The sequence below is a fragment of the Poeciliopsis prolifica genome, unplaced genomic scaffold (assembly GCF_027474105.1).
Source record: "Poeciliopsis prolifica strain line A6 unplaced genomic scaffold, Auburn_PproV2 SCAFFOLD098, whole genome shotgun sequence".
NCBI lineage: Eukaryota > Metazoa > Chordata > Actinopteri > Cyprinodontiformes > Poeciliidae > Poeciliopsis > Poeciliopsis prolifica.
The window spans coordinates 431,158-443,049 of record NW_026562473.1 but is presented as its reverse complement, the minus strand read 5'-3'; the positions used below and the strand labels follow the sequence as shown (position 1 = coordinate 443,049).

Here is an 11,892-nt window from a genome sequence, read left to right as displayed (position 1 = left end):
TTTTGAGGAGAGGCCCTGCCCTGGAATCTGCATTAGAGATAAGGGCTGCCGTTCATGGAGGCCATTACACTCAGCTTCACATCCCTCCAGCTTGCAACATATTAGCTTTACTCCACTGTATGACTAATAAACACGCGCTCATAACTTACAGTTGACTGTTGCTGACCTGGCCTGACTGTAGGAAGCTCATATTTACACCTGTCAGTAAACTATGAGTTCTATTGCTGCGCAGCCACTAACTGTGGGGTTAACTATGTGCGAACAAATTAAAACCCGAAACGTCTCCCCACTCCCTGCTTCTGTCCTGCCAGGACAGACAGAGAAATGTCCCGGGCCGCACCGCCCCGCGCGCGCCAGCCAGATAATAGCCTATTAGTGCAAGTGGGATTAATTTGTAGCCAATTACAAGGCGTGAATTGAAAGGGAATGCATAAATAAGGAGAGAGAGCGGCGCGCACACACAGTGTGAGCGTGCGTGTACGTGTGTGTGAGCGTGTGTGACAGAGGGTCCTCTAGGGGCCGGCTATAAGCCAAAGAGGGTGTTGAAAGCTCGAACGGGGGGAAGAGAGCGCGAGAAACAAGAGGCGACGGGGAGGAGAGAGAGAGAGAGGGAGAGAGAGCTTCTCAAAACTCAAGCAGCGAGCGGGAGAGAGCGCGAGCTGGTTCGAGCTGCTCGCGCAGAGATACATCAGCGTCCGTCCGTCCGTCCCGCCTCCAGCTGCTGTCAGGCTTCCAGAGCGCGCGCGCTGTGGTCACCGCGCAGAGGTCGGACTCTGTGCGCTGCGTGTGCGTGCGTGTCATCGCGGGCTAACTGCCACGCGCCGTGTCTCTGGAGAAGTTCTGCACACGCGGAGAAGGATGCAGCCGAAAGAGCCGGAGACAAACAGGCAGAGAGACGAGCTTTAAAGTTTGAGCGGACAAAAAGAAACTCCAGTCAGGCTCAGAGCTCCTCACCTGTCCAAACTCCAGAGGGTCCATGGAAAACCTGCACGAGCACAAAACTCCACCTCAGGCTGGACCTGAACGGACTGTTGAGCTGTGAAGTTCATCCTCTGAAATGAACATCATATAAATCCACCTGGACTCAGTTTTTTCCTTCCTTCTCTTTTTATTTTTATTCTATTATTATTTTTTTTATCTATTTTACTTATTTCTCTTCTTCACATTTAATTCCGGATTCCCAAATTCCATAAAGTCTATGGGAAGGACGGAGTGAAGCGATGAACCGAGACAGAGGCGCGGCATCCGGGCCTGGATCTGACGGGATCCCGGCTGTGATGGGACGGGACAGAGCCGCAGCAGGAGGGCCCGTGGTGGACGCGCTCCAGCCCGCCATGAGTCGGGACAGACCGGGCAGCGGGGACGGGGTTCAGACGATGGTGGGCCCAGAGAGCGGGGAGATGTTGGACGCAGGCGTCACCGCGGAAAAGCGGCTCTTCTCAGTGGCCGGAAACAGAGATCCTCAGGCCGGAGAGAACCACACCGAGCCGCCGCCGGTGCTGGCGCCGCCACAACAGGTGAGAGGCGGGGGTCAAAGTTCATGAGGGAGAGAGTTAATTCCATCCCAACTTATTATTATTATTATTATTATTATTATTATTATTATTATTATTATTATTATTATTATTATTATTTAGGAACGATTGGAATGAGCCAGATTAGTGACATGACAGTGCAGACAGAAACATGAAGCCAGAAAAGTGAAATAAAAGCTTCAATTATTTACATGCATTCGTGTTTGTCTTGTTTTCGATTTTGTTAAAAATTTCTCATAGTTTCAGTATGTTTGCTTTTTTTAAAAGTTGCTAATCAACATGACAACTGCAAAACAGCCAAAACGCGCGCGCACAATAAATGTAAGTGAAACTGGATTAAATTGCCAAACTAACAGAATAGTTTGCTTTTTTCTGAAATATCTGAATTATGTTTGTTTTATTATAGGCACAACAAAAAAATGCTCACACTAATCGAAACAAACTAAAAAAACTGCTATTTTTGTTCGGAAGTTTTCAGAAATGTTAAAAAAAATCTAAAAATGTTAAGGTCTTTCTCAAACCTCTAATATTTAAAATGAAGTTATTTGTTAGTTTTTTCTCTTCATTTGCTCTTTATGGGCTACATTACGTCCAGATCTGCCATAAACTCATCAATAGATCATTCTGTTTAATCCCTGCTGTGATCATGCTGCTGTAATCTGTTCATGGAGGGTCAATGACTCTTTTCTCTCTCGCTCTTATTATTTCAACCGAGGATGTTGATGGTATTAATGTGGGATTATTGCTGTGGACATGCTCCAGGCTGGCCTCATTAATAAATGAACGATCCTTATCGGTATCCGTGGTGGGACTCTTATCAGCTCAGCAGCCAACATGCACGGACACCTTCTGAGCTCCACATAAATCAGGATGTGCAAATCAACCGCAAACACGCTGCGCACAATCAGGGTCACAGCGAGAGGAGAATAGACGAATCCTGGAAACATCATCCAAACGCTCACATCCTGTTCCCGCCATTAGATTAAGAAGAACGTTTTGCTTTTATGGCCTTTATGGCCCACTCTACTGTACAACTCCAGACATGCAGAGGGTCATGAAACTGGATTGATTTGTTGTTGTTGTTGTTGTTGTTTCTTTCTTTGGTCGCCCAATGAGACAAGATCCAGTAAATGTATGTTGTTGTAATTGTCATATAGATACAGATCACGCAGAATTACGAATATTCAAATCAGATCAGAGGCATGGCTCATTTATTTAATGTCCTCTCATTATTATTATTATTATTATTATTATTATTATTATTATTATTATTATTATTATTATTATTATTATTATTATTATTATTATCAAGAAGGAAATACAATTAATTGAATGTTTGATTTTTTAAATGTCAGAAGATAAATAAAACCCCAAAGAAAACTCACGTAAAAAAAAGAAAGAAATTAAAAGAAAACATAAGAAAAGAAAAGAACTGAACAGAAAAAAGAAAAGAAGAGGAAAGAAAAAGTACCTGCTAACTCTGACTTTTCTTCTTCGCCAGGGCCCCACAGGCCACCGTACCACCTCCTTCTCCGTCCTGGACATCCTGGATCCCAACAAGTTCACGAGCAACCGGCGACACACGTCGCCGCCGCAGCACGTGAGCCACCACGGGGAGCGCGAGCTGATCGCCTACGATGCGGAGAACCGGAGAGCAGGGCCCGGGGAGCGCGAGCTCAGCGGCCTGGAGCCCAGCAAGAGTTGCTACGGCGCGGAGGAATACCAGAGCAGTGAGTGGGATTCATTCTCTGTTACTTTTGGTTGCTTCGTTTTTTTTTTTTCTTTATATTTTAAAGCAAACTATGGAGTCTTTTTCTAAACTGTTTTTAATTAAAGTGCTGATTCGATTTAATTGATATTTACTATTTATGGTGTGGTAAATATTTACATCGCTTCATAAAATGCTTATTTATTATTATATGCATTTTAAAGCAGCCATGTTGAGGAAGTGGACTATTATCAAGTTTCCGTTCACACGGCTGAACTTCAACTCGACAGTAAAGCAGGACCTGCGTCTCAGAGGTCAGAGTTATGAATCCCAGCCGAAAGCTGAATCCTTGTTTCAGGACGTATCCGATGCCTGTGATGGGATCCGTCTAATCACTGAGAAATAAATAGATTTGAAAGCTGGAACATGCACACAAATCCATCAGGAATGAAAATAGAGCGTGTTTCTAGTTGGAGACGTTTTCAAAAAGGGAAAACATCAATTTGGCTTCTATTTGGAGCTCAGTTTAAACTAGAGAAAATAAAGTTGACAGGCTGCAGTGTGTGTGTGTGTGTGTGTGTGTGTGTGTGTGTGTGTGTGTGTGTGTGTGTGTGTGTGTGTGTGTGTGTGTGTGTGTGTGTGTGTGTGTGTGTGTGTGTGTGTGTGTGTGTGTGTGTGTGTGTGTGTGTATATTATTGATTGGTGAATATCTGTTTCCAGCAGCAGACTGAGGGAACTAATAGAAGTCACCTAAACTGCAGTCAGATCGCATTCTTTTATTTTTTCTTTTTAACATGAACATGGATTTTCCTATTGTTTTATTATCATCATGTTCGCGTTACTGCGTCTACAATCACTTAGACAAATCAGACACAATGGCAGCGACCTTCATCACTATGGAAACTTGGCAAAATAAATATTTTCCAACATAATGATTATAATTATAGTAACAATAATATTGCTTCATATTTAGAGGATATTAAATCAAAAACAATCACGAGATATTTTACTGAATAAATAACGATTGCCTCTCATCTAATTTGAGTTGTTGCAGAAAAATTCCGTCGATTATTCGATAATAATTATTTTAGATATCATAGGTGCTACATATATGTTTTTAATAAGAGTTGCAGTGTTGGAGATTAATAAATAAATCCTCATTTTTTATAAATCAGATTCCAGTTAAAAAACTAAAGCTAACATTGTAGCTATTATATAATAATTAAACCCCGTAATAACAAATATTCATATAACCTTCGTTGTTTTTATTGATTAAACATTAGCCAATCAGAACACCAGGATGTTTTAAACTAAATAGCATTTCTGTTCATTCATTGTTACGTGCACAATAAATTGGTTACTTTAAATTGAAGTATCATTTTCTAGAATAACTGATTAAAATCTGTACATATAAATAATAATATTAATAATAATTGCCTGTAAATCTGTTTCCTTTCTTAGCTTTCAAAACATTTTTTCCATGAAATATTTAGAAGAAATTCAGTCAAAATATTAATATATTTTTATAAATTTTCAAAATATTAGCATTGATATTTGTGTTGTGATTTTACTGCCAGTTTGATCAGGCCTGCTGCCAGTCAGACCTGGTTACCGTGGAAGCGCAACAGCTTTTACTAGTTTTTAATTATTTTTGTTTAAATGTCAATTTAATTTGTAAAGTGACTTAAGTTGGAATTTCCATCATATTTTCTATATCTCTGTTATATATTGCAGTACATAAGAGATAAATGAACAGAAGCTGACTCCTGGAGGTCAGAGCCTCCAACCAACCTGAAGCCCCATTTCATTTATCTTTATGTTTTACTGCAATTCTATATTTGCTGGGCATAATTCAAACAAAAATTATCCAAATATATTTTTTAATCTGACAATCGAGCCTCACTGGACACACATTCTAATTTCTCCTTTAACCATATTTTTTTCATGACAGGTGAAAATTAATAATGAATAAATAAATGATTAGGCCCATAATTCTTCATACCCTGGACTGATTCAGGTTGTCTTTTAATATTGACCAATATGTAATATTCATATTTGAGTGGTTCAGATATTCTGGACTTTGATCTGACAGATAATCTGTGCAGGGAGCTGATGAGGCTGATAGCAAAGTTAGTATGGAAACATGCAAAAAGCAGTAATTATAATATAGATTTGAATGATTTAATGACAATATTTTTTTCCTTTGATTATTGAAAAAGTAATAATTAGAATTTTTTTTTTTTTTTTTTTTTACAAAAACAGGAATGAAAATCTTTTTTCGGTATTGATGCTCCTTTCACATTGTTTTATCATCTTTAACCAAAGCCTGACTCAGATTTGTATCTAGCTGTAAATATTTATTAAATAAATGGAATGATTTTAATCTGTAGCTGAAGGCTGTTCATCTGCAGCCATAACTCAGTTCATCATATCTGAACTGTCATGTTTAACTCCAGAGCCTGGAAAAAGTATTCACACCCCTTTAAATATTTTCAAATTACAACCAACAAACCTCAGTCCAGTTTATTGGGCTTGCCTGTGAATGACTTTGTCTAGGCTACTCTAACACAGAGATCTGCTTTAATCTAAGCCACCCCATAATACCCGTGTAGCTTGTTGTCCTGCTTTAAGCTGGAGCCTCTTGCAGCTTCTCTTCCAGAATTTTTCTGATTTGGCTCCATCCGTGTTCCAGTCAGCTCTGACCAGCTGAAGAGAAAACATCCCCACAGCATCATACTGCCTCCGCCCTGCTTCATCATAGGGGCGGTGTGCCACACACAGCATGTAGCATTTAGGCCAAAACCCCTGATTCTCGCAGCAGACTTTAACTAGGACCTTGGGGAGATTTCTGTCATCAAGTTTGAGCTAAAGTGTTGAAACAACAGCTGCTATTAGAGATACTGAATACTGTATATTATATACAGTCATATTCAGTTAAATAGAATATGCGTTCCAATGAGTCCCGTTTGTCAGATTAAAATCACCGTCTGAGGCAGTAAACAGTTTGAATTAAGCCCCGCCCACATTTCTGTGAAAAAGATGAATTGTTTTCATTATTGATCTGATGTAATATTATAATTGTAAATGTCATGGGGTTTATTTTAGCTCTAAGTGAAAATAATTATAATTAATAGAAATAATTCAAACATCCATTTGTGTGTAATTAATACATAGATTGTGTTTCATTTTGCGATTAAGTTCCTGAAATAAATGGGTTTTTCAGGACTATTCAGATTTGTTGAATGGCTCTGTGGACGTAACTTTCAGTAGGCAGATATTTCTGGATGAAAAAAATCTTGTTTTTTGGCTGACATAATATTCTGTATTTCTGATAAAATGAATTTTGTGATTCACTTAATTTAGATAGAGATTTTAATGCTGAAATGAGATCCATCTATTCATCCATACATACTCAGCCAAATAATCAGAAGCACCTGACTGGTTCTGAGAAACACAAAGCTACAATTGCAGCTCCATTGACAGTTGAAAAGGCAGAAACAGAAATCAGTAGCTTCATTTCCTTCCTTTCATCCAGCTAATCCGAGTTATTCCAGATTGACATGTATATGATGATTTCATATGCAGTTTGCTGGATGTGATTTCATCCCAGTCATGAGCAGGACAGCAGATCTTATTTTGTCTTGTATTCCTGCCTGAAGTGTTAGCTGCACCTGTTTGATGGAGAGCTGCTTGATTGGTTGAATCACAGGTTCAAGCTTCCTGCACCTAAACTGTTGTTGTTGTGTTCATCTTTCAGAGGACAGTTTTGTATACCGAAGTCCAGATGAGGAGGACTACCACCGCTCTGGGACTCCAGACTCTGAGGGTCCGGATGGGACCTACAGCAGCGAGGAGAGCAGCTCCGCTCTGCCTAGCAACGGAGACAGAGAGCTGGGCCAGCACGGCCACTCTGACCCCAGCAGAGACACAAAGAGCCCCGGTGGAGGCCCCCCGGCTCAGATCAGCAGCGGTCAGACCAACGCAGGGCAGGGCACCAAGCCCAAGAGGAAACGATCCGGCTCGGACTCCAAGTCAGGGAAACCCCGCAGGGCCCGGACTGCATTCACCTACGAGCAGCTGGTGGCGCTGGAAAACAAATTCAAGTCCACACGCTACCTGTCGGTGTGCGAGCGCCTCAACTTGGCCCTGTCCCTGTCCCTCACCGAGACCCAGGTCAAGATCTGGTTCCAGAACCGCCGGACCAAGTGGAAGAAGCAGAACCCTGGAGCCGATACCTCGGCCCCCACAGCTGGGGGAGCCGGAGGAGCAGGGGGGGCAGGTGGGGGAGCAGGGGGCGGCCTGGGCAGCCTGAGTCCTCTGAGCCCATCTCCTCCGGTCAGCGGCCACCTGGCCATGCATACTGGCTACGCCGGACACCACCACCCCCCCACAGGGAGCCTGGTGCAGCTGCCTTTCCTCACAGCCAGCCATGTTCTGTCTCCGTTCATGCTGGGAACTCAGAGCTACGCTGCACCTGCCTTCTACAGCACACACCTGTAGAGCCACACAGTGAACTGCAGAGCAGAAAACCTTTTTACTACCAATACCTGAAGGCTTTAAATCAGTGGATTATTTTGATAGATTGTGAATATGAACCAGAACTTGTACATAAATCTATGTTGTAGCTTCCTCTGAATGCTGTCTGGACCTGCGTGATAGACCAACAATTGAGTTCTTTCTTTCTGTTTGATTTCACGTCTGTACAAATACTGAATGTTTCTTTAAGATGTAAGGAATGGCTTGATCTATCGTCAGTACTGTGTAATTCCAGCTGTGATCATTTTAATTTCCCTTATTTATTGAATTTGTTCCAGTTGCCATGAAATCCCTGGATGAACCAAATCCTCAGCCCAACATGATACTGTCCTTTGATATTAAAAGATGAATAATTAAATGCAGATATGGAGGCTTTTGGATTTCTTCTGGGGTTTTTTATTTTGTTGTTTTTCTTTTTACAGAGGGCTGTGGAAAAACCATAACTCCATTTCACAATAGGATGAGGCTGTTGAGCTCAAGCACTTGGCAGAAGAAATAGAAAAAGATAAAAAAAAAAAAAACAGATCAGTATTTCTAATCAGGAGTTTCTAAAATAGTAATGCAGAAAGCTGTTTTTGTTTTTTAAAAAAGGGGTAAATTCTGCTCCATCTTTATGTACTTAAGATAGTAATTGACCATTTGCTGTCAAATTTAGCCTGAAAAATCTTTATACTTCTGTCCATATATTTTACCAGATATGATAGCAGATAAATACAGAAGTTGAGCTGTTGTGTTTCCCATTAAAAAACAGAATCTGTTTAATATGGTACCTAACACAAGCCCCTAAATCTGAAACAGTCCCTTATTTGGCAAAAATAACAATGTTAAAAATATAATAACAGATGGCTTCAGATTTGGGGTTGGAACCCAAAAAGTTTTCAAAATAAAAATGAAGACCTATACAAACTTTGGAAGCAAAGCCCAAACCAAACAGAACATAACCATGCGGAGAGCTTGGCCTAACCCTAACCCTATAAAACCACTGCAGAAATTTGGAATTAAAAATAGACTCCATTGTTGAGGAGAGATGAATGATCTTTAAAGTAAAATCAACACTATATATGTCCATCTGAGCATAAATGAACTAATTAGATTTTAAAAAAAAAGTTCCTCAGTTAAAGGAATTCCCATTGACAGGTTCATAAACTCCTCCATGGAACAGAAAAACATGAGACAACTTGTTTTCTTGCAAAAAGCAGATGTATTTTATTATTGCTGCCTATTGATCAATAAAGACACAGATGGTTGTTAGTGGGTCCAGCCTATTGATGAATAGATTTCTACATTTCTTCTAAAGATTCTGACTGACGCATGCTTCTGTCACATTGGCCTAGATTTTTATGTACTGACTCCATAGATATAAAGTGCAGTCGATGTTACGGAGTACTCAGGTAAAGTTTCATTGCTTAAAATCACAACTTTTATATCTGCGATGAAAGTGTTGCGCCAAATCTGAGCTGCAGAGTGGCTCCTTGTTTCAAACTGCTACAGTGGGAGCAGAACCACTGCAGCAGTTTAACAGAACCTCACACTCTAACAGAACCTCATACTGGAAATGATCAAATCTGGGGGAAAAACATTTGAAATGTCTATAATTATAGACCACTAACACAGTTAGAATGCTCTGTAACCTTATTGGTGAATGTGGTAAAATATGTACAAAAACCTTAAAAATATGGATTTGTAAAGGGAAAGACTTCCTAACTCACCAGCATTCCAACCTGACCTCAGCATGGCAGAGTGAGTATCATTATGAGACAGCAGGTAGAACCTCACTTTCACAATCATGTTAACTCAATTCTGTAGTTTCTGAACAGTTAAACAGCTGCAGAGAGGAGGCAAAATTATTGAGTAGTTTGTAGCGTAAATGTAGCAAAGGAAGAACAACTTCAAACCATTCTGTGTTTTACTGAACTTTAATTTTATGATGCCAGTGGTTAACATTGTCTGACTTCTTTCTCCATACTTGTGTGGAAGATCCTATTTTCTCCCTACTTGAAGCAGAGACAATAAAACAACAAGTCAAGACATTTCCCCTATGGTACAAATCATTTTAATGCACACAGTAGTATTAAACCTATCTCATGCATTACCCCATAATTCAAAAATCAATCATTCAGCAAAAGTAGAAAAAAGTAAAAATCTGTGTACAGAACAAAGACACAGGATCATACAAACATTAATGCAATATTTAACTTAGTATATTTAATAGAAATGTCCTTGTTATCAGCAGGACGGCCTTTTTTACAGGAAGTGTGTGAATGTTTGTTTAGCTTGGTGTTTATCAGTGGAGGTAGATTCGCACCAACTTCAGTTTTCTGGCTGAACACTGATCTTAAAAAGTTTGATCTGCAGATCCCAATTTTGACTGATAGTGATTTTGGGAACATGTTTGTGAATATTTCAATTAATAAAACCTCCAGTCAAAGGGTAGAAACAAACTGAGCTGCTGGGGAGATGTGAGATCATGCAGCTTAAAAAAATATTTGTATAAATATCAATATTGTGACTCAGTGAAATCATGCTTATATTTACCTCCTCTGGGTTACATGGCCGTACACCTGCTCAAACACATAAATTATCCCAGATAATTCCTTGTGCGAGTCCCTCCAAAAACATGAATATTGTTTTTGTTCCATCAATCATGAAATGCAGGCACATAAACACATAAATCATCACATTAAAAACTGTGACTCAGTTTCTTTACTCAGATTTTAAGAGTCTCTGATCATTGTGAAAGAGGCTGTTTAGCAGAGAGCACAGCAACAGAAACACGGTCAGTTGAGGGAGTAGTTAAACTGGTTGGAGAACTTGTCGTGTTTTCTCCTGTCGGCTTTACTTAACACCTCAGCCACTCTGCGCATGCTGCTCCTAGAGAGGGGAGGTGGACAAGAAAACAAAGGCAGAGTTTTACAACTTCCTGACAGGACACACACAGCTACCACTGAGCTCAGCTCAGTGAAGGCTTAGCCAAAGCTGAAGAGACGTACTTGTTGAAGACTTTTCTCTCCAGTCTAGAGCGTGACGTGTTGCTGCTCTGCTTTAGATCGCTGAGGTTGGGGTATTTCTTCTTTTTTCCCTTCCGTTTTTTACCTCCCACCCGACTGGAGCCCAGGTCTTCTCCTGTTGCTGCTTCGATGTCGCGCATCAAGTCCACATCACGCCAGTCTGCAACACATTTCCACACAACAGAGTGAGCATAGTGAAGCTCGACATGAGGAGAGAAACAAAACAAACTGGAGGTGTTGAAACATTAACACTTTCCACTGCACAGCTTGCCTCTTCTTTGTTTTGTGCATGCGATGCATCCACCTTCAGCACCTTCATTACTTCATTTACACAGCACAGCTTAGCTTTAGCTATTTGTTGGCTGTTTAATGAACATTATTTTATGTAGCTTCTGTCATGTTTTGAGACAGCATTCTAAGAGATGGGTTTACATCCTAAATGAGTCTGAGCTACTGATAGTTAGCATCCTAGATCTTGCACACATAGTGCCGAGACAGTGATTAGTATGTCTGAATTCAATAATCTGGATGTATGAAAGTCAGTGGTGGACACCATCAACTAAAATGTTCGTTGTGCTAACCCTAAAGCACTAATTGTAGGTATTAGTTCCACTAAAACCAAAGTGCCAATGTGGTATTTAGCACAAGCCAACACTAAAACGCCATACAAATACCTTCCTTAGCATAAGCTAAGGTTAAAGCACTATACCATCACATTATTGAGCGGAAGCTAACACTAAATGCTATACCAATTTAGCAGAAGCTAAGGCACTAATTTCAACCCGTCATTAACCAATATAATACATCGCCCTCAACAAAGTCAAGTTTGTGTTGAGCCACCTGTATGGTTGTGCTTCGACTTTCAGAGTTCAGTTTTAGAGTTGTTGAGTTTTGTTAATTCTGTTGCTGATTCTTAACAGTCAATAATCAAAACTTCAACACAGATGTTAAATTTTAAATGTTTCTAGAATCTATCCATAAAAAAATAATCTTGAGGAAGAGAAGTGTGCTCAGTGTTTTCAAAGTTAGCAAATAGGCTAAAGTGCTAAACAAAAAATCAGCTCTGCTTTTACCTGATTAGCAAAAGGACGCCCACCACTGGTGA

General features: G+C 40.2%; 2 protein-coding genes across 4 annotated transcripts in view; one reads left to right on the top strand and one right to left on the bottom strand.

Moving 5' to 3' along the window:
- The first annotated feature begins 1,179 nt into the window (after positions 1–1,179).
- nkx1.2lb (NK1 transcription factor related 2-like,b) lies at positions 1,180–8,121 on the top strand. Its single transcript, XM_055023303.1, has 3 exons — positions 1,180–1,517; positions 3,037–3,265; positions 7,001–8,121. The coding sequence occupies exons 1-3, from the start codon at positions 1,221–1,223 to the stop codon at positions 7,741–7,743; spliced, it is 1,269 nt and encodes a 422-aa protein (XP_054879278.1). The 5' UTR covers positions 1,180–1,220; the 3' UTR covers positions 7,744–8,121.
- A 1,555-nt stretch (positions 8,122–9,676) lies between these two features.
- Positions 9,677–11,892, bottom strand: part of uvssa (UV-stimulated scaffold protein A) — a 30,148-nt gene continuing 27,932 nt past the window's right edge. For all 3 annotated transcript variants that reach the window (XM_055023298.1, XM_055023299.1, XM_055023300.1), the window contains exons 14-15: positions 10,770–10,947; positions 9,677–10,650 (exon numbers count right to left, since the gene is read on the bottom strand). In XM_055023298.1, coding sequence (XP_054879273.1) covers positions 10,557–10,650; positions 10,770–10,947 — 272 coding nt within the window. In that variant the 3' untranslated portion in view covers positions 9,677–10,556. The remainder of the gene's footprint in view (positions 10,651–10,769; positions 10,948–11,892) is intronic.